The 24282-nt window shown below is 33.4% G+C and overlaps 1 protein-coding gene across 2 annotated transcripts in view; it reads left to right on the plus strand.

Annotated features, from left to right (window-relative positions):
* Positions 1-24282, plus strand: part of GOLM2 (golgi membrane protein 2) — a 163058-nt gene that overhangs the window by 125620 nt on the left and 13156 nt on the right. The window contains exon 9 of one of the 2 annotated variants that reach the window (XM_036905378.2): positions 17079-17246. The exons of the other annotated variant lie outside the window; for it this stretch is intronic. Within the exon in view, the coding sequence (XP_036761273.1) occupies positions 17079-17246 (168 nt within the window). The remainder of the gene's footprint in view (positions 1-17078; positions 17247-24282) is intronic. 2 annotated transcript variants of the gene reach the window in all.

Consider the following 24282-nt stretch of genomic DNA (forward strand, 5'->3'; position numbering starts at 1 on the left):
GTTTTCAATTCTATCAAGAATATACCTATATGTGGAATTGTTGGGTCATGTGGTAATTCTATTTTTAACTTTATATATAATTGCCAAACTGTTCTCCACAGCAGCCACACCATTTTAGTACCACCAGCAATGCATGCATAAGAGTTCCAATTTCTCTACATCCTTGTTAATTAACACTAAATTTTTTCTTTCTTCCTTCTTTCCCTTTCCTTCCTTCCTTCCTTCCTTCCTTCCTTCCTTCCTTCCTTCCTTCCTTCCTTCCTTCCTTCCTTCCTTCCTTCCTTCTTTTTCTTTCTTTCTTTCTTTCTCTCTTTCTTTCTCTTTCTTTCCTTCTTTCTTTCTTTCTTTCTCTCTCTCTTTGTTTCTTTGTTTCTTTCTTTCTTTCTTTCTTTATCTTTTCCTTTTTCCTTTTCCTTTTCCTTTTTTCCCTTTTTTTCCTTTTTTTTACTATTGCCATCCTGGTGGTTGTGAAGTGGTATCTGATTGTGGTTTTCATTTTCATTTCCCCAATGATAATGACATTGAGCATCTTTTCATGTACTTACTGGTCATTTGTATATTCTCTTTGGCGAATCAAGTCCTTTGCCCATTTTCTGATTAGGTTGTCTGACTATTGAGTTTCAAGCATTTTTTAATGTATTTTGGATACTAGAACCTCATCAGATACATGATTTGCAAATATTTTTGCCCATTCTGTAAGTTATCTTTTCATTCTCTGTGTCCTTTCATGTGCATAGTTTTTAATTTTGGTGAAGTCTAATTTATCTATTTTTTTGCTTCCTTTATTCATGATTTTGGTGTCATATCTGAGAAACCTTTGCCAAATTAAATTTCTTACAGATTTCCCCCATATTTTCCTTTAAGAGCTTTATAGTTTTAGCTCTTATATGTAGGTTTTTTAAAATCTACTTTAAATTAATTTTTGTACATGGTGTGACTTTTCTCTTCGGTATATGGGTATTCAGCTGTCCCGGCACTATTTGTTGAAGAGATTCTTCTTTCTCAATAGTTTTAGCATCCTTGTCAAACTAACTGACCACAGATACATGGGTTTATTCTAAACTCTGAATTCCGTTTCATTTAGATCAGATGCCAGTTCCACACTGTTTTGATTACAATAAATTGTACTAAGTTTTGAAATTGGGAAGTGTGAGTGCTCCAACTTGTCCTTCTTTATAAATTTATTTAGACAATTTGGAATCTCTTAATTCAGTATGAATTTTAATATCTGCTTGCCTATTTCTACTAAAAAGGCAATTGGGATTTTAATAGGAATTGAATTTAATCTGTAGATTGATTTGGAAAGTACTGTTATCTGAGCTATATTAAGCTTTCCAATCTGTGAAAATGGGATGTCTTTCCATGTATTTAGGATATTCTTTATTTCTTTCAGCAATGTTGTGTAGTTTTCAGTGTTGCAAGTGTTGTGCCCCCTTGGTTAAACTTATTCCTAACCATTTTATTCTTTTGGATGTTACTGTAAATCGAATTGTTTTCTAAATTGCCTTTTCATATTGTTCAGTGCTAATGCATAGACATATGATTTTTTTTTTTCTTGGCCTTAGGTCTTAAATTTTTTTGTGCAGATTTCTCAGAATATATACTTGGTTTCATTTGAAAGATTTAGAATGTGTATTTATCATATACCTATGTCATATGCATTAGCATACATTTGAATATATGTGTATGTATATATAAAGTCAATATTTTGAATATGATTCAAAATTTCTACATTATATCAACTACACTCTTCTTTTCATTTTACCTTTTGACCCCCTTTACCCATTTCTTCCCCTGCAAACCTCACCTCTGGCAACCAACCATCTCTTCTGTTTCTGTGAACTTGGGTTTTTTTCTTTTTATAAGATTCCACATGTAAAAGAAATTATACAGTATACAGTATTTGTCTTTCTCTTTCTGACTTATTTCACTTAGTGTAATGCCCTCAAGGTCCATCCATGTTGTCACAACTGGCAAGATTTCATTCCCTTTTTTTATGGCTGAATAGGGATGTGTGTGTGTGTGTGTGTGTACACCACAATTTCTTTAACCATTTATTCATTGACAGGTACTTAGGTTGTTTCTATAGTTTGGCTATAAACATTATATGCTGCAATAAACATGGGGGTGCATATATCTTTTCGAGTTAAGTTTCTTTTTCTTTAGATGAATACCCAAAAGTGGAATGGCTGGATCATAAAGTCATTCTATTTTTAATTTTTGAGGAACCTCCACACTCTTTTCCATAGTGGCTTGTACCAATTTACATATTCATTAACGGTGCACAGGTTTCCCTTCTCTCCACATTTCTCCAGTTATGACTGATTGACTGATTTTTGTTGTTTTATCTTGCAACTTGGCTGAGTTTGATGTGTTAGGTTTTTATTTGTATATATTCAAGCATATCCATCTTGACTTTTACGACAGCCTTCACTTTGTTGAAAATCATCTAATCTTCATCTGTGCATAAATATACATAGTACTCATGCTTCACTGATTTTTACCCCTAATTGATTATTTGACCTCTTTGGAATTTACCATGGTACTAATTAATTTTCTCTATCCTGAAAACCATTTGTCCCAGAATTATTATTTATGTTCACTTTGTGGTATTTATTTCTGGTTTATCTCACACACACACATTAAGTTATTTCACTATTTTATTTTACCTATCTCTAGAATTTTCATTTTTTCCAATCATTGTCTTTACCCCTAGCATAAGGTAATGATTTTGATACCAATTCTGATGTGTATAGATTTTTTCCCACACCATCAAGCAAAATTTGCTGATATCAGCTGAATGTCCTATGATTCAACTCAGTTCTGACAGTACCTGGACATTGCCTCAGATCTCACAGGTTAAGGGCACAGTCCTATGATACTGCTTCTCTTCCTTCACTTCAGACACTAATCACAAGTCCCGGTTGTTGCCAGTGCTTCTGACTGTCTGTATTTCTGAGGCTCTGACAGCCCCCAACTTAGTTTTGGTTAATTTGCTAGAGCAACTCAGAATTAAGAGAAACATTTTACTTACTAGATTACAGGTTTACTATAAAAGGATATAACTCAGGAACAGCCAGGTGGAAGAGATGCATAGAAGGTATAGGGAGACAGGGAAGAGCTTCCATGCCCATGCCTCCCCAATTTCCACGTGTTCACTAACCCAGAAGCTCTCTAATCCTTATCCTTTTGGGTGTTTATAGAGGCTTCATTAAATACGTGTGATTGATTAAATCATCAGCCATTGGTACTTGATTGAACCTGCTCCCTTCCCATCCCTGGATGTCAGGAGGAGGGGACTGAAAGTTCCAATCCTCTAATCACATGGTTGATTTTCCTGGCAGCCAGCCCCCAACCTTAGGTGCATTGCAAAAGCGGCCTCATTAACATAACAACAGACACCTTTATGCCTCTCCTAATTTAGGTAGCTCCAAGGGTTTAGGAGCTCTCAGCCAGAAAAAAGGATGAAGACCAAATACATTTTTCTTAATATAAATCATAGTGTCACATAAGGGTTTGAAACTACTGCTTTGTAATAATTTGAACCTATCTTAAAATTTAAAAAACTAAGTTTTTCCATAGATGTGTACTGCACAGGTATGCAAAATATTAATAATTTTTAAAGTTCCAGTCCAAATAAAATTTATATACTCCGAAATTAAAAAAAAAAAGAAAAACTAAGTTTTCTCTGCTCTTCCAGAAGCTGTTTATCAAGTTATATAACTAGTCCTCAGAAACCTTAATGTGTATTGAATTAAATCTGCATATTAAGTTGGGTAGTATTATATCATTTACTATCTAGTCTTTACACCTAAGACTCCATTTATTCTTACTTCTTTGTAGTCTTATACTTTTCTTTGAATTAATTATCTGACTTCCCAAGATAATTTATGTACAAATATTTAACTGCTTTTTTCTCACTGTTTAAAAAATGGAACTTTTTTTCTTTGTATTTTCAAGTTGTAGATCACTATTATTTAGAATATAATTTACTTATTGGTATTTTTCATTTCTTATAAGTTTACTTGTTCATATGTTCAGTACATTATTTTTGTAAGGATTTTAAAACCTACATTATCATTTTAACTGTGAAAGTGACTTTATTTAAATATTTATTTTTCAGAGGTTAAACACTATTTAGTCATGAAGGGAAATTATTTTTTTTAAGTGTACTTTAGTCTTACAGTTTTTTTTTAACCTTCTAATTTTCTTCTTTGGTTTTATCCTCTCAAATCATATTTGCCTAAAAAATTTCAATGTAATAGAAGAATTATTTGAAATAAACTTCTGAGGGTGCAAGGAACCTGTAGAGATCATCTAATGCCTTACTACTCAAAGTGTAGGTCAGTAGACCCGCAGCATTCGTATTACCTGTGATTGTTAAAAAGACTTCAGGTCCTACCCTAGATATTAGTTATATTTACATTAAAGTTTGAGGTGCTACCCTAATATAACTCCTAATGCTGTCCTAATGTAGCAGACAAGAAAAATAGATCCAGAGAGTTTAGTTTACTTAAGGTAAATAGTGGAACAACCAGGACTGTTATCCGGGTCTGTTATATTCAAATTCATGCTTTTTCACTGTATCACTTTTACACTTCCTCCTCTCTACTTGTGAAATTTTGGAAAAATATTTAGTATTTCCTTTCTTGTTCTATTTCTAGCAAACTCCTAAGCATACTTTAAAATCATGTTCTGTTATCACCTATTCAATAAAGCCCTTCTTCATATCCTTACTGTCTTGACTAAATCAGTCACTTCCTTCTTATACTACTCCAATCCATTGAGGATACTTCATTAGTGTATATGCTACATTATTCTATAATTACCTGTTGTAGAGGAAGAAAAGTTTGCTTTGACCTTCTTAGGGCCTCCGGCTAGGTCTGAAAATTAAACTGACAAAGACAGACTAACAAGAGAAAAGCATACAAATTTAATATAAATTTTACATGACACAGGACCCTTCATAAGGAAATGAAGACCCGAAGTAATGGTTACACCTGAGTGTTTTTATGCTAGATCTGATGAAGAGTAGACAGCTGTGGAAATATATGATAAGACAAAGCATATGAGGTAAATATAGTAAACTGGAGGAAATTCAGCAAGACCTATTTGTTCAGATTCTTCTTGGTGTTCCTGTGTCTTGGATGTAAGGATGTCTCTCCAGGTATATAAGGATATGACCTCTCGCATTAAGACTTTATGACCTGCTTAAAGGGAAAGTCAAAAAGTCCTTCCCACACATGTCGTTTCTCAACTTCCTTCAGATTAAAATATTTAATAGGCCAAGGTACCATATTTTGAGTTAGTGTATCCTGCACACTGTCATTCTCCTATCTGAAACTTCTCAAGAAGTTGCACAGTCCAGAAACTGAGTTGGTAGGTTGTCCCATAACCATTGAACCAGTCTCTTAGTCCTGGGTATTTCTAGGGGAAACAAAAGAAAAAACAAAGGTTAACTGTTGGAATGAACTCCAAACTCAGTTTTTTAGCCCAGGAGGCAGTCAGTTGAGAAACTTTTCTAGGTGTTAGACTCGAAAGATCTTCAATGTGATGAAGACAGGCACTGACAATATGGTAGATCTTCCTGGTTTACACTTTTGTAGTGAACTTTCTAAGAAACAGAATAGCAACAGGCACAAAGGTTGTCCTTACATGAGCTTTTGTGATGATTTCTCTGAAGTTATGTCAAATTGCTCTGTTGCTATTTATTTGCAGGGCTGTAGGAAAGGATAATTTTTAATTTGGGGGGTTTCAAAGAAGGGTAGGAGAAAAATTGGAAATGTTAATTTGGAGAATTGTAGCCAGATATTGGAGGAAACTAGAAGGATTCAAAATCCAGTCTAGTTTACGGTTAGGTAACAAAATCTTAAAGAGAATGAATCAGACTAGAATGTAATACCCCCAAGGGTGTGCTATGGTTTTCTGTTGAAGCATCATTTTTCTCATTATAGTCACTCCCATTTCTTTCAAAATAAGACTTTGACAGAAATCTGTTTGCAAAATAAGTCTAGTCTCATTAAACTTGACCTGATTATATCAGTGTACCAAAAATAGTGATTGACTATGTAAGTCTTGAATTTGCTGAAACTTTTCAAAAGGAATCTCAAATTGGACTTTTTAAAACCTCTGGAGGCTAGGAAGCCAAGTCAAGGACTCACCATCAGTTTTGCCTGCAGTTCCTGTGGACTTATTAGTGAAGTCCTCTCTTCTTAAGGTTCCCAAGATATCCTAAAGTTCCTGGGCCTGTCAGGAAGTGACCTTCCTTACTCAACTGTAAGGATGGGAACCCTGTATACCAGGAATAGGCTAGTTTTTCCAAGTGGGGCTTTATGTTTTGATGGCATGAAGTCAACCTTAGTTCTGTAAACTGTCTGGTCGTATCTGATTTTATACATTATTCTCAAATATGACATTCTAGTCAGAGCATTGGTAATATAACCAAAGTTTCCAAATTTGTCCTATTATAAGGAGAACAGATTCTTATTGAACTTATCCAAATAACTATATGGCCATTAAAGTAAGATTACTTACTATGAGTTTCTGAATTCTGGAGGGAGAAAAAGTAATTATTTCATCTTTATTCCCAAAGGTATGCTTTGCCTAACAGCTGTAAGTTATAGATTGCTTAAGAGAAAAGAGGAAAAAGTGTCCTTAAATCTGGAAAACAAACATTAAAAAATCAGCAGTGTTGGGTAGCAGGTCCTGAATCCTGTAACTGTTTATATATCTGTCTTCTCTAACTCTGTGAGTGCAGGAACTGTGTCTTATTCTTTCTTATTTTCCCAGTCTCTCATGTTCATAGTTAGCATTTGTTAAAGATATCTTAAACTCATTGCATCTGTTTTGGAATTTCGTATATCTATAGGGAGTTATATATCAAAATGATTACTTGGTCATAAATTATATCAATATGTAATTATGAGAATTTCCCTACTTTTAATTTCTTTCTTCTAAAATTCTTAGTCCTTAAATTTTTTTATTTTCCAAAAACCCAGCTACTAATTTTGCCACTTTTTATTTTCCAATCTGTCTTATACTTTATTTTTTGCTATTTATGACTTGCCACTTTATTCCCTTTTTAAGATTTTAGGTTTTGAAGTTCTTAGTTTTAGGTACTTCTTCATACTTCTCTTTCTTACTAATATATTCACTTAAACTTTTATTGAATGTCTGTTAGGCAAAATGTTTTATTTTTATAACCATAATTTTCCCTCTGTAGTTTGGTTGTATAGCTTAAATTTTTATATCTTTCCATTTCTACTGTCTTTTAAGAATGTTTTGCCACTTTATTCTGATTTTGTTCTCCAGGAAGAAACATTAAGGGCAGTGTTTTCCTCTGATTTGAATTGTTGACTTGTTTCTCCATCTGTATACAAAAGAAGTAAAAGAGAACATTTGAAATATCAGATGAGAAATAAGCCTATTTGTTTATTAGGGGGGTTAAGGCTTATAGGAATGGCTAAGCTTTAGTTGAATTTGAAGAATCTGATCTTGTGTTAGGTTCAATCTGTGTGTTTAATTTCCAAAACTTTGTTAAATGGCAAACACAACCCTTGGCAGAGATTGAAAACTGATTATCCATGGCCATATCCAGCCAATATACAAGTTTTATTGGTCCACACAGTGATTTTTAAAAATCTGAAATAGTTACCAATATTTAAAAATCAAGACATTTCACATAAAACTCCCAATGTCTTTATTGTCTTAAACTAGGATGTTTGACATCATCCCTGAAACTAATTATGACTGTACCCTTTAGAAAGAGAGTTGCATTTTCTTGTTTCATATAACCCCACTCTGACATAATACATCCATTTATCTTACTTGTCTGATGTTTATAGGCATTCGAGTTCATGTCTCCTTTCTGTAGCATGAGACTATAGAAGAGAAACCTTGTAGTTGATCAAGGACAGGGGCTATTTGGAATCCATGAGGAATAGAAAGGTACAGGAAGCCAGACTGAGCTGGATAGGGAAGTATTAACTAAAATTGAGCAAGCAAGGAACATCAGACTGAGAAATGATACTTGAGAAATGGTAAAAGAGAAGATTGTCATCTTGAGAGAAAAGATACTACATTGAAAATGCCAGAGGCAGAGCACTGTTACCATAATGAAGCCTTTTGGATAAATGGAAAATACAAAGTGGGAATAGGAAGAAATAGTGAGTATATGAAGAATCTCTTTTTCTGTCCTGCATGATTGCTTTTGTTTCATGGAGACGGGACAGATGCAGTCTCAGTCCGTATCTTTATCTGATTTTACTTCATCTAGAGACCAAAAGTATATGGAGAGATCAATAAGTGCAAATGATGATAAAAGTGAAGTAGGTAATGAATATGAAAGCACTTGATTCTGTAGGTACAAGGTGATATGCTGTTAGAACAAACTAAAATTGAAATTGTTATTTAGAATACTGACTACTAAATCCAGGGTGGGGGGAATCTTAGACTTCATACAATGATCACAAATTTTTTTATGGTTTTAAATTTAGTATTTTTGCTTTATAGCTTAATATATCACATACTGATATATTATTGTAAATTTAATTTTTTATTGCCACATCATGTAAAAATGGCTAAATAATTTGTTGGCATGTTTCACCGTATTTGGAAGATATATTGGGTTAGTTTAATTTATAATGTAGAATGTAGACTATAGTGTGATACAATATATAGTTCAGGGGACACTTCAATTTTTCCTGGAGGTATACTTCAAAGAAACAGTCATATGTCCTCCAAAGTGGTTGAAATTGAGAATCCATGGAAGGCCTACCTGTTTGTCACCTAGGATGGACATACTCAGTATATTTAGATGCCATGGATAGAGAAAACAGTCCCTTCAAATGTTATACCCATATTGAAAGTCACAAGGAGTTACTAGTAGGTAGTGATTGTTGATCAAGCTGCTGCTTATATGGGCTTCTCTGTATAGCATGCTCTAGAGTGAATAGCAGCAGTGATCCATTTATTTAACATTGGTTGACGATTCTCCTGGGAACACTGAAAAGACAAGCTTGTGTATCATAGAGTATATGATTTTCTTCTACATGTGGATTTTTAAATTATTGTTATCATTATTTTAATTGAAGTATTGTTGATATGCAATCTTATATTAGTTTCAAGTATACAACAGTGGTTGAATAGTTGTTATACTCATATTATTAAATCCTCACCCCCACTAGTGCAGTTACTATCTGTTAACATAGGAAGATGTTACAGAATCATTGACTATATTCTCCATGCTCTACTACTATCCCTGTGACCAACTTATATTATGATTGAGAATTTTTGTGCCCCTTTATCCCCCTCATCTCACCCACCTATCCACCTCAACCTCTCCCCGATGGTAACCACTGGTTGCTTCTCAGTGTCTATGAGTCTGCTATTCTGTTCATTCCGGTTTGCCTTGTTTTTATGTTCCACAAATAAGTGAAATCACATCGTATTTGTCTTTCTCCACATGGCTTATTGCATAATAAGCGTAATACTTTCTAGATCCATCCATGTTGTTGCAAATGGTAGGATTTCTTTTTTTTTAATGGCTGAATAATTTTCCATTGTATATATGTATTACATCTTCTTTATCCTTTTGTCTATTGATAAACATCCAGGTTGCTTCCATAACTTGGCTATTGTAAATAATGTGGTGACAAACATAGGGGTGCATTTATCTTTTCAAATCAGAGATTTTGTTTTCTTAGCGTAAATTCCTTATATGTGGATTTTTTCAAGTATTTTTTTACTTCTGATCCAGATGGCTTAGTGAGTCCACCTTTAATGTATCCATTCTGTTCACACACATAATGATAAAATGTAAAGAAGAGAAAACTAAATGGATATTGATAATCTCAAAAACATGCTAAAATTTCTGGGGTCAAGAAACCAAAAGAACAAGATGATGAAAGGAATTGAATGATTGGGCCTATTAGGCTCTAGGTCTGGAAATGCAGGTTTCCAGGAATTTGGCTCTTAAAAGCAACATGAATAAAATGGTACTACTTAAAATGAGAACCAAGTTTATTGCTTAAAGCCAGGATCTGATTATTGCCCCATCTACCTTGGCAGAGGAGGCAGAAAATAAAGCTATTGCTGACCACCATGAAGGACTACAATGTTTAGGAACCTGAAGGCTAATGGATATGGGAATTTCAGATGCAGCCTTGTGACCATGCTGCTTGGTCATACCACACCACCATTGGTTCTATACTGAAACTGCTATTCCCCAGAAGCATTGTGGAATAAAAACTCTGAAATCTGATTTCAAAATCTCATCCTAGACTGGGAACTGGATAGAAGAATCTTTAAAATTACTAGATAATATGAGTAAAAACAGAGGGGGGAAAAAAGAAAAACATGAACAGTACTAGCCCCCCTACATACTAAAAATTAGTCATCAAACCTAAACTCCAAAACATGAAAAACATTAATGTTAACAGATAGCTAACATCAACAATTAAAACATGAAAGCAATTTTATGTAACAATTTACTAAGTACTAAGTATTTTTAAGGGTGCTCAAAGTGGTAAATGTAGAAATAACTTACTCAAAAACAGGAGATAAGCAGGCAGAAGTAAAACAAAAAGAGGCAGGTATAAAAACCAATTATACATTTTAGAAATGAAAAATATCACTGAAATAAAAAAAAATCAGTGTATAACATAGTAGAACATGAACATAGTTGACTAATATAAGTGATTTGGAACCTTGTATTGATAATTTGCCAAAAATGTAGCACAGAGTGGCAAAGAGACATAGATAAAGAAACAAATATATATCATATATGTATATGACAAAGATGTTGAGACAGAAGATGTATGTATGTCTAATAGGAGTTTTGGGAAGAGAATGCAGGAAATGGGGGATGAACAATATTTGAAAAGAATTTTGAAGAATTTGAAGAGCTCAGAATTTTCTGCAGTTGGACAAAGACATAAGTTCCCAGATCATATGTGCCTGCTGAGCATTAAGTAGGATAAATGAAGAAAATATTTGTTTTCAGGCATTGTAGGAAAACTTAAGAGTATCTCAAAAATAAAGGAAAAAATTTTAAATGAGACCAGAAAACTTAGGTTTTTTCCAAGGAATGACAATTATATTGGCAGTGGACTCTTGATCAGCAAATCAAATGCCAAAAAAAATAGTATAATACCATCAGCATGAGTGGAAAATAACTACCAACATAGGATGTTATATGAGCTGGTGAGGACAGCGAGGACAAAATGAAGATGTATTCAGTTAAACAAGACTGAGTTAACTTATCAGAGACCCTTAATAAAGAAGAGTAGAAGTTACTCATTAGTAAAAAAAAGTTGAGAGTGATAGTTACAGCTACAAAAAAATGGGGACTCAAATTGATCAAAGCTATTGGTAAATTTAAGTAGTTATTGACTTTAAAAAACTATTTTTGTGTTAAGACAGCAAAAATAATAGCAAATAGTAATAAAACATAGAAAAGGTTTTTGAGGGTAAAGTGAGAAGGTCCATGTCCTGTTCAGAAAGAGGGGAGAAACACTGAATACTTTGAAATTTTGCTAGAAAAATAATAAAGTATGTATGTTTAAAAATTAAGGGTTATCATTAAAAGAATAGAAATTCAGTGTACTATGTCCACCCAACAGTGGTTAAAGAGAAAAAGGAGGTAATGGTGAAAGAAAGGAAGAAGAAAATCCAAAGAAAGGAATCTGAACAGTAAAATCAAAGAAGTAAGATCAAATACTATGAAAACCACAAAATATATAAACATTAAATTTACCTATTAAATGAGATGGTAAAGGATATAAAAACAGTATCTGGCTATATAGTATTTACATACTAAATCTTAAATACACATAGAAAAGGACTATAAAAGATAGATATTACTTCTGGATATATACCCAGAAGAATTGAAAAGAGGAATTCAAATTGATATTTGTACACCCATATTCATAACAGCACTATTCACAACATTCAAAAGGTGGAAGCAACCCGAGTGTTCACTGACAAATGAATATATAAACAAAATGTGGTGTATATGTACAGTGGAATATTTTCAGCCTTAAAAAAGAAGGAAATTATAATACATACTGCAACATGGATGAACCTTAAAGACATTATGCTAAGTAAAATGTCATTCACAAAAAGACAAATAACACTATGATTCCAGTTGTATGAGGTAACTAGAGTAGTCAAATTCATATACACAAAGTAAAATGGTGATTGCCAGGGACTGGGTGGGGGAGGGGAGTTATTGAATACAGAGTTTCATGTTGGGAAGATGAAGGAAGACATGGATAGTGGTGATGACTTTATAACAGTGTTAATGTTTTTAAAGCCACTGCATTGTACATTTAAAATTGTTAAGATGGTAAATGTTATGTAATATATATTTTACCAAAATTTTTAGAAAAAGATATTCATTGGTGAAAAGCTAATCTAAAGAAAGCTGATACAAAGTATTAAATGACAAAACAGATTTTAAGGAAAAAAGATAAACAAAAAGATACTACATAATAATATGAGAAACCAAATCTACTAAAAAGAGGAGATCATCTAAAAACATAACCAGGAAATAGACAAAAACTAACAATTTTGAGGAGTAATTGGCAACTACATAATTAATGTGACAGATTTTAATATACTTTAGCAAAGCCCATAAGCCACCAAGACTATAGAAATTTTGAGGTAAAAACCATCAAGTTTATTCAAATTATGTTAATACAGAGCCCTACACTTAATAAAGAGAAAATAAACATTTCTCAAGTACACATGAAACAGTTACAGAAATCGGCTAGATACAGTGTCACAGGGAGTCTTAATAAAATTCAAGCAATTTGTATCATGAATAAATAGTATTTTAAAACCCTTGTATTACGAATGTAATTCAATCCTTTAACTTTTGGTGGGGGGATTTATAATGGGCATTTCAAAATTTACAGAACTGAATAATAATAAAAGTACTACATATATCAAAATGTGAGGAATACATCTGAAGTAGTATTTATAGATAAATTTGTGGACTCAAAAGCAGTAAGAAGAAAAACTAAAACTTAAATGAGTTGACTTCAACTTAGTAGTATTACTAGTGATGGTGGTAGCAGTTGTAACACTACTACTAATGATGATACTCAAAGTAAACATTGAAGTGATTAGTATGTGCCAGTTGCTATTCTAAAATGTTTGTGTATATAAACTCATTATAAACCTATGTTTGGTGCTGTCATTATTCCTGTTTTATAGACTGGAAACAGACACGAAAAGGTTTCATAACACTTCCAAAATTACTTAGCTAGTAAGTAGCTGAGTTAGGGTTAGAACCCAAACAATTTAGCTTCAGAAAAAGGGAGAAACAGAATAACAGAGGAAACCTAAATAATGTAGAAAGACAAGAGCAGTCATAAATGAAATGGAAAATAAAGAATGATTACCAAAAAAGAAACCAAGATAAACTTTTAGTAATACTAATAAATAAAAATAGAAAAGATAAATAATATTCAGAACAACAAAAAGTGTATAATGTGAACTACAAGAAAATATTACTATAATCTTTGACAATAAATTTGAAAATTTAGAGCAAATGAATAATTTCCTGCAACAGTAATTACCAAATTGATTCAATGAGTTTTAAAAACCTGAATAAACCAATAACCATTAAATAAATACAGTCAAAAGTCTCGCCAGACCCCAAAAGAGACACTGCTAGAAGTAATAAAGTTGAGCTAGATTACTAAATTCAGGCTCACTATATGAAATTAATAATGAAATCAACGAAACTAAAAGCTGGTTCTTTGAGAAGACAAGTGAAAATAAGATCTCTGGTACAGAACAAAAAAGAGAGTGCCCAAATTACCAATATCAAGAATGAAAAGGAGAGCATCAATATAGGTCCTATAAATGACAGTATTAGAGTATATTTAATGAGGTACTGAATTGCTGCCAAAACATTTGAAAATTTAGAAGAACTGGACAATATCCTAGAAACACACCTCTTTGCAAAACGGACACAGGATAGGGAAAATCTGAATAGTTTCATATCTATCTGAGATACCGAATCTAATTTAAAACCACCCCTTAATGAAATTCTCATGTACAAATGGTTCCACTGGTGAATTCCCCAGCCATTTAAGGAAGAAATACAACCAATCTAACATGAACTCTTCTAAAGAATTGAAAATAAGGAAACAGTTCCAAACTTACTTTATAAGAACAAAAGTTATATATAAAAATAATATTCAAGAACACAAGTGAATTTTGCTACAACATAAGGAAATTTTGGGATTCAAACTGAATATAATTAGCATATTACTCACCTAGTTGGGCACAGCCTTAATATTGTGGTGAGAGACAGAATTGAATTTAAAATATTTTAGTAAGTAAAATGCTTCAGAGGTGAAGTCTACTATTTAATTCCTGTTGAAACACATCACAAATTTATACCATCATGTGATAACTTGACCTTCATTAATTCCTTTTCCTTCTCAAATATAGTCATTCTCAAGATCACTCCTTTAACTTACAGTTGTTTTCAGGAAATATTTCCTAAGAGAAATTATCTTCTCATGGTTTAATTATCATCTTCACATTTATGAGTCTTAAAGCTTAAATTCTTAAAACATGTAGCTCTCACTTTGCACCTAAAGACCAGCTGCATATTTCTTTGGGTCTTTAAAATATTTTCATTTGGATATTTTACTGTAACTCTAAGCTCAGTGTACCTAAAGAAACATTTCCTTTCCCATACCTTCCCAATTGGGTATAGACCACCATTATTTTCAGTTTCCAGGCTAGAATTATAGACTCATTCTTTGATTTTTTTTTCCACTCCGTTGTGCCATATTTTCGGTTTGTCGTTTTAAAATGTATTTGATTCACCTGTTCTTCATAACATTTCCTCTGATAGCATCCTAGTCTAAGTCCTTATAGCTTCATATCTGAATATACACTGGAGATGCTGTGGTATAAAAAGCAGGTTAGATTCTTCTTAGAGAGCTTAAATGAAATGCCTCCTATATAAAGTTCAGGCTTCCTCCATCAAATGGAAACCAAAGGAAGCAGCATTCCCCATGTTCAGATGTCACTTTCCAGATCATTGTCTTACAGCACACATAGCTTCACCTTCTACTTGTTTACATACTTGTCTCCCTTACTACACCGAGTTAACCAGAGGTTGAGATGGTAAGTTTATTTCTGTATCCTACTGCCCAGCACAATACCTATCACATACATCAGAAAATTTTTGTTGGATGGGTGAATGAAAAGAGCATTATAGGTACTTTGTCATTTTAACAATGACCTTGTGAAGTTGGTATAGGAGGCCTTTAAAAATCTTGAAAGGTCTTCCATAATTATTCCCAGTTAACCTGTCCAAAGTTTCTTAGAGGAAATACTGTATTTTGAGAAATTCACTAGTAGCTACCATATTAAAATGTTTATATATTTAAAACAGCAGTTTCATATTACATAAAGATGATTTAACTGTTCCAGGTATTTTGTCCATAGTAAATTGCATATTAAAAAAAAGAAAGATACAAATTTCTATAAATCTCCCTTTTTCCTGTGTAAATTGGCATCACTTATTTTATTAGAGAAAATAATAATAATAATAAAAGCCACCAAAATGTTTTGCTTTGTATTGCTATCATTAGGAGATAGAGTGTCTTTCTCACAATTTGCCTGTTCTTCTCTTGTTATAGTTTTTCCTTTTTAACTCTTGTATATTCATTTATTTTCTCTACCTCTATTTTTAATTAACTTTTCCATATATTTATTGATTGTACACACCCAACCTTATTCTGGAATAGATAAAATAGATTCTTATGCTCTTTTTATTGGCCCAAATTGCTTCAGTCTCCTGTTGTAAACCACTGTTCACTCTTTAAAAACCTATGTAAGTATGATTTTTTTCTTTAACTGTATTCTTGATTGGCTCTTTACCGAGCAGTTAGAAATATATTGGCCTGATGATATGATGAGCCACCTGTAGAGAAGATTAGTAGCTCCACAATTCTTTGCATTTGTACTTAACCTTTCATTGCAAAGAAAGGAAGTTCATTTTTCTCCTGAATGTCTCATAGCAGTATAAATTTTTAGAACGTAATACCAAAAATTTTAGACCTATCATAGAAAGTTTTTATAATTTTTTAAAGTCTTAATTTCTCACATAATTATTAAGTTAATGTTATTCATATTTTAGGGTCTGGAATAAAATTTACTCATATGCTTGATGTCAAAGTAGAGTTTAACTTATGTTTGTGAGTCAGATACTAGTGTGCCTGATTTTTATTTTCAGAGTCTAGTTGTTGAGTAGCTTTCTACAGTAGGTAGTTATGTCTGTTGATCTTATTGATTTCTAATTGTTTGGAATGTGTACTGTATAACAGCCTTATATAGGTGGGCTTTCTTAAGCTTCCTCTACCATTGGCTTTTCAAAATCTGGTTTAAGAAATGGTTGAAAATAAATCAGAATTACTTTGGATGTTTTTTCAAAACACATACCACTCAGGATTATGACAAGTTTACTTTCTCTGCCATCTTTCCATGGAAATCTATGGCTATAGTAAGTGACTATTACTGAAGGAACTGGAGATAGTCCTCAGATATGTCAGTTTGTCTTAGAATCCAAAGAAGAACTAGCCTACATAGTACTTGTTTATTTTTATGTAAAAAAATTATCAAAATGATTTATGGAAAGTAGTATTTCATGGAGCAATAAATGACTACAATTTTCAAATATGTATTCTGTCTAATAAGAAAATTATTCATTCTTCTCCTTAAGTGTTAAATTAGACAAATATTTGTATCAGAAGTCATTGGTTACTAGGAAAACAATCCTAAAAATGGGTTTTTGTAAGAAAACATTCAAACCTTAAGTAGCAAGTACTAAAACTAGCACAAAAGAGAAATTCTTAAATAGAAGTTATTTTCTGTCTTCCTTCTTACTTCCTTTTGTCTTGGATAACCTTCATAAAATGTATCTTTTTTAAAACCAGTATCCTGAAAGTTGCCAGGTTTCACTTATTTCCTTTCTGGTCTGCCTCCAGTATAGGTCCCTTCTTTGCCTCACTCTTTACTCTTGAATTAATCCTTTACCTACTTCACAGGCCGATTCTTTGATGAAAATGAATCCCCTGTTGATCCGCAGCATGGCTCTAAACTGGCGGATTATAATGGGGATGATGGTAACGTAGGTGAGTATGAGGCAGACAAGCAGGCTGAGCTGGCTTACAATGAGGAAGAAGATGGTGATGGTGGAGAGGAAGACGTCCAAGGTGAGCGTGGGCCTGGCCTCCATGCTGTGACCGTGAAACCCACCTCTTAAGTTTTTTGGTTGAATTTGTGTAGAATTTTCCCTACTTATTAGTAGCAGTACAATCTTAATACAGAGGTTCTGTGCAGTTCTTCAATTTTATTTTGAACCATTTTATGATAGTGGTATTTGTAGAGCTATAAATACACTATTTTAATTATTTTCATTTTTAGTTTTTATATGTATTATTAATACAGTTGCAATTTGAAACTCAGAATCTTCAGAAATTTTAGAATTAAATTTTTAAAGAAGCTCTAAACTTTTCCTAAGGTAAATACTCCCTCAAATAATTCTTTTCCAGTCTCTTATCTGAAAGCATTTCATTATTCTAGGTACAAACGTTGACCAAACAGCCTTTTTGTTATAAGGGAAGCCACAAAGGAAATGGTCTTCACAGTGAAGGTTATTTCACTACTGATTCAGCATAGGAAGGCTGTTTTTGAAATTTTTCTATTCTAAGAGGCTTAAAATTTATATATAACAGTTTGTGGAGATTTGTCTGTTTTATGTTTAATACACAGATTCAACATATTTTCCTTGTTAGCTGTGTCACTTCTGAGCTTTTAAGTTATTGAAAGTTTGGAATCTACCTGTGTGCATGCAGCCCTACCCATGCATGCATATTGGAGTATGTTGCTTTTTTGAAAGCTTTTAGGCCTGTTTTCTGCCTGCTTATATTGTTTAGTAGTATTTGTAGGTTTTTTCTCTTTTCTATAAAAGTTGATTATGAATTTAATGTGTGTTATGTATTAGATTTTATATGATGCATGAACTATTTTTCAGCGTAACCTGTCTTGATTTCTTCCTTAACTCTTTAAAGTAATTAAATTTTATTTATAGATTCATGACAAAAATTGTTTTTATATCAAAAGAAAATATAGTCCTAGAGTATTATATAGTGAATAGAAGAAGGGCATCTAGAGACTCTTAACATCCACCTAGGCATTATTTTGATAGTACATTCTAGTTTTGGAAGAGTGGTTATTGGGAATAGAAAGAGATTAATAAATGCTAGGAGTTATGTAAGGATGTATCAGTGAGATACTCAAACACTTTTTGGTACTATTGAATAAATTATATTTACCATTTCTATAATCTCATCCATTTTTCATAAATTTTACTTTTTCTCATTGCTTTTGTGACTTGTTTGGGTTATATCTATTTGCAATTATTTATAACATTGTTTTAAGGCTTTTTCATGCATGTATATCACATCTCCAACTAGATTGTAAGCTCTTGGAGGGCAACAATGTTCATTTATTTTGGCTTCTGTTTTGTTTGTGTCCTTTTCTGCCTTCATAAAGACACCCACCCCCATAGCACTTAGCATAGATAGGGCTCTTGGCAAATGTTAACTGATAATTTTATGCTTTTCTAGTTGAACCTTTATTCTTATAATAACTGTGATTAGGGTAATAACTTTAACTTCTGGTCTTATTAGTTACTTGGTTTACAGTTTAATGATTCTCTAGTTTTGTTTCATAAGGGCTTCTACCATATCTCATTAGGTAATTTTGAGGTTTTTTTAGAGCAATTAATTTTAATCATTGTTGAAAATCATTTCTTACATTTTTAGCTATCTTAAAGTTGATGACTTTTATCAGACATTTTTAGTTTAATATTTTTGTGGTTTCGATCTATAGTAGGTCCATTTATCTTCAGTGCCTTCTCTCTCTCTTTCCTGTTCCCTTTTTCCTCACTTACTCCAGTTCTCATTGCCACTTTCCACTGTAGTGGCCTGCCTTGCCTTTCACTAGAAAATAAGTCTGTTGTTTCTAAGGACTATAAGGAAAAGGAAATGACCTAAGATGATATCCTTCATGAAGTAAAGAAAGGGATTGTTAAATTTGGGGGTTTCTTTGTTTGCAAGTGAACCTTACTTGAGCTGGAGATTACCATTTAACATTTTTCTAATCCCATTTTGGGGTTCACTGATGATAGCAAAAGGGTGGGACAGTTACCAACAGGACATCAGTTCCAGCAAATAAAGAGGGATAAGTGTGGGTAAACTGACTAAAAACGAATACTGGAGACCCAAATAATTTTAGACATCTTTTCAGGGATTCTTTAGGTATAGTATTAACTATCCAAAAAGTGAGAGGGAGAATTATGGCTGTTCCCTAACTCATCAACATTTTGGATACCAAATACTTACTACTAACTTAGAATATTTGGAATTTAAAAGCATTTTTCATAGCTTCAATGTAGAAATAATGGTTGAGTTCCCAGGCTAGTTTGCACTTGTAGCCAAAGAAGGCAGTGAAATAGAGCAGAGAAAACATTAGCCTGAGAGTTAGGAACCAGCTGTGTGTTCCTTTTCAAGTCATTTAAACTCTCTGGGCCACAATTTCTTCATCTGTGATATGACAGTGTTGAACTAGAATAGATAGTCCTTCTAAATTCTAAACTTCTTTGGTCACATTTATGTGAAATCGCTGTTATTTCACATTTATGTGAAAACACAAGTATTATAGGAAGATGTGTTCCAGGTTTCAGCATGCCTGAAATAACAATCTTGCCCCAAACCCAGAAAAGAAGTAGAAACTTTGCATTCACCTTTGAAACTCAGCAGCCAGAGATACCAAAAACTGATAATGCACTTCAGAAACAATATTAAGATTCTAGCATTAAGGGCTCTTCTCTGCCCTCTCTAGTATTAAGAGTTTTTTCTCATGCTGTTGGATCTCTAGGATTTGAGATGCCAGCTGAAGGACTAAGATTCTGGCTTTAGCTAAGGACACATTCTGGCTTTGGTCTCCAAAATGCTGGATTAAGAAATGGAGTCTTTGGTAGCATCTGTGTCAAAAGAGAGCTGAAGCATTCCAGCTTTATCTTTGATGATCATTTGGTTAAGCTGTGATAATACTACCTGCAGAGTATTTTCTTGTAGAATGAAGTGAAGCCTATTTTTCATGGATTTACAATCCTGGCTAATTTTGATTTTTTTTTCTTTCTTTCTGTAAATTTTTATTTTATTTTATTTTTATTTTGGTATGATTAATCTTAATTTTGATTTTTAATTCCTGATTTCCTGAAGCATTCTAAAAGAAAATTTATTTTATTTACAATGGTGTAAAAAAATTTTTTTTCTCCTGACTTCTTTAAATGACCCAATGAAAAGAATAGCTGAAAGATTAATTTTAGAAACACTATACATCTGGCAGATATATCTTTTAATTCATTCTTTACTGTAATAAGGAGATGGATGTTTACAAATTCCCTTTTACTCTTATCCTTAATCCCAGAGAAGTTCCAAGTTCGTTTAATAGAATATGAAATGCATATTACTAAGTATATCTATGGAAGGCAGCTTAGCCTGGTGCTTAGCTGTCTGGATTCTGGAGCCAACTCCCTGGATTTGATTCCTAGCTCTACCATTTAGTAGTTGTGTGACCTTGTGAATTACCTAATCTCTATGCCTCAATTTCCTCATCTGTAAAATAGGGATAAATATAGTTACCTAACTGAACAGCTGTTATGTGGATTATATGATTTAACTATGATGTTCAGCACTTAGAACACGGTCTTTCACACTATAAGCAATATATGAGTTTGTTGAATAAAATAATAATTTTTAAAAAGCAAAAGCAAATACAGGATTTTTTTCTTTGAGTTGCATGCTTTAGAGGAAATTGCACTTTGGCCTGTGGATTAATTTGTATGTTTTAGTGGAGCTTCACTGCCTGATTACCCCAAGATGTTCTTGCTTGGTGGAACTTGCTTTATGGAGGTGGTCTTTTCTTGACTTTAGAGGAAATTTAGGAATTGTTAATGAATTATCAGTGTCTTTACATTTCCTTTACCAGTCATTTTATGTTGAGCTATTTACAAATTTTGTTGCTTTGTAAAATGAAATAAAAAATTAGTCCATATAGTTATATTTAGTAGTTATCTGTTATTCTATTACATTTGGTTAGGTAACTTCATATTTTATGGATAAATGCAAAGAGGTTATGAATAGAAACTTAATTTCTGGTTAGAATAACTACCCTGCAAATGGATTCTAGTTAATGTAAATGATAACTAAGTGTAAGAAAAATTCAGTATTCCAAAAGTCCTATGAAATTCTGAAAAACAATATTAAAACTTTGCTAAAGAACATAAATTAATAAAACCAGCAAACTCCTCTGTATGTTTATACAGAACTTTGGAAGTAAAGATTGTCATTATATGTATTATTTTTTTTGAGTTGAGAAAAACAGTTATGTCTATTCAACTGAGAAGGTAGGTAGAGGTCTAAAGAGGTTTAGGGACTAGATAATGTTTGTTAAGTGCCCGAGTCAGGACTAGAATTCATTTTTTAAAAAATTTTGGTGTCATTATTCTACAATCACATGAAGAACATTATGTTTACTAGGTTCCCCCGTTCACCAACTCCTGCCCCCGCAAACCCTATTACAGTCACTGTCCATCAGCTTAGTAAGATGCTGTAGAATCACTACATGTCTTCTCTGTGTTGTACAGCCCTCCCTGTGCCCCATACACACATTATACATGCTAATTGTAATGCCCCCTTTCTTTTCCCCACCCTTATCCCTCCCTTCCCACCGATCCTCCTCAGTCCCTTTCCACTTGGTAACTGTTAGTCCATTCTTGGGTTCTCGGATTCTACTGCTGTTTTGTACCTTCAGTTTTTCTTTGTTCTTCTACTCCACATATGAGTGAAATCATTTGGTACTTGTCTTTCTCAGCCTGGCTTATTTCACTGAGCATAATACCCTCTAGGTCCATCCATGTTGTTGCAAATGGTAGGATTTGTTTTCTTCTTATGGCTGAATAATATGCCATTGTGTATATGTACCACCTCTTCTTTATCCATTCATCTACTGATGGACACTTAGGTTGCTTCCATTTCTTGGCTATTGTAAATAGTGCTGCGATAAACATAGGGGTACATCTATCTTTTTCAAACTCGGCTGCTGTATTCTTAGGGTAAATTCCTAAAAGTGGAATTCCAGGGTCAAATGGTAATTCTATTTTGAGCATTTTGAGGAACCTATGCTTTCCATAATGGTTGAACTAATTTACATTCCCACCAGCAGTGCAGGAGGGTTCCCCTTTCTCCACAACCTTACCAACATTTGTTGTTGTTTGTCTTTTGGATGGTAGCGATCCTTACCGGTGTGTGGTGATACCTCATTGTGGTTTTAATTTGCATTTCTCTGATGACTAGCGATGTGGAGCATCTTTTCATGTGTCTGTTGGCCATCTGAATTTCTTCTTTAGAGAACTGTCTATTCAGCTCTTCTGCCCATTTTTTAATTGGATTATTTGCTTTTTGTTTGTTGAGGTGCATGAGCTCTTTATATATTTTGGATGTCAACCCTTTATTGGATATGTCATTTATGAATATATTCTCCCATACTGTAGGATACCTTTTTGTTCTATTGATGGTGTCCTTTGCTCTACAGCTTTTCAGCTTGATATAGTCCCACTTGTTCATTTTTGCCTTTGTTTCCCTTGCCCAGGGAGATATGTTCATGAAGAAGTCGCTCATGCATATGGCCATGAGATTTTTGCCTAGGTTTTTTTCTAAGAGTTTCATGGTTTCATGACTTACGTTCAGGTCTTTGATCCATTTCGAATTTACTTTTGTGTATGGGGTTAGACAGTGATCCAGTTTCATTTTCTTACATGTAGCTGTCCAGTTTTGCTAGCACCATCTGTTGAAGAGACTGTCATTTCCCCATTGTATGTCCATGGCTCCTTTACTGTATATTAATTGACCATATATGTTTGGGTTAATATCTGGACTCTTTATTCTGTTCCACTGGTCTGTGGCTCTGTTCTTGTGCCAGTACCAAATTGTCTTGATTACTGTGGCTTTGTAGTAGAGCTTGAAGCTGGGGAGCGAGATCACCCCCACTTTATTCTTCCTTCTCAGGATTGCTTTGGCTATTCGGGGTCCTTGGTTGTTCCATATGAATTTTTGAACTATTTGTTCCAGTTCGTTGAAGAATGCTGTTGGTAATTTGATAGGGATTGCATCAAATCTGTATATTGCTTTGGGCAGGTTGGCCATTTGGACTATATTAATTCTTCCTAGCCAAGAGCATGGGATGAGTTTCCATTTGTTACTGTCCTCTTTAATTCTCTGGAGAGTGTCTTATAGTTTTCAGGGTATAGGTCTTTCACTTCCTTGGTTAGGTTTATTCCTAGGTATTTTATTCTTTTTGAAGCAATTGTGAATGGAATTGTTTTCCTGATTTCTCTATTAGTTCATTGTTAGTGTATCCGAAAGCCACAGATTTCTGTGTGTTAATTTTGTACCCTGCAACTTTGTTGAATTCTGTTATTAGTTCTAGTATTTTTGGAGTGGAGTCTTAGGGTTTTTTATGTACAATATCATGTCATCTGCAAATAGTGACAGTTTAACTTCTTCTTTACCAATCTGGATTCCTTGTATTTCTTTGTTTTGTCAATTGCTATGGCTAGGACCTCCAGTACTATGTTGAATAAGAGTGGGGAGAGTGGGCATCCCTGTCTTGTTCCCAATGTCAGAGGAAAAGCTTTCAGCTTCTTGCTGTTCAGTATGATGTTGGCTGTGGGTTTATCATATATAGTCTTTATTATGTTGAGGTATGTGCCCTCTATACCCATTTTGTTGAGAGTTTTTATCATGAATGGATGTGGGAGATTTTGTTGAATGCTTTTCCAGCATCTATGGAGATGATCATGTGGTTTTTGTCCTTCTTTTTGTTGATGTGGTGGATGATGTTGATGGATTTTCGAATGTTGTACCATCCTTGCATCCCTGGGATGAATCCCGCTTGGTCATGGTGTATGATCCTTTTGAAGTATTTTTGAATTCGGTTTGCTAATATTTTGTTGAGTATTTTTGCATTTATGTTCATCAGGGATATTGGTCTGTAGTTTTCTTTTTTGGTGTGGTCTTTGCCTGGTTTTGATATTAGGGTGATGTTGGCTTCATAGAATGCATTTGGGAGTATTCCCTCCTCTTCTATTTTTTGGAAAACGTTAAGGAGAATGGGTATTAT

Source organism: Manis pentadactyla, chromosome 11, assembly GCF_030020395.1.
Source record: "Manis pentadactyla isolate mManPen7 chromosome 11, mManPen7.hap1, whole genome shotgun sequence".
Classification (NCBI taxonomy): domain Eukaryota; kingdom Metazoa; phylum Chordata; class Mammalia; order Pholidota; family Manidae; genus Manis; species Manis pentadactyla.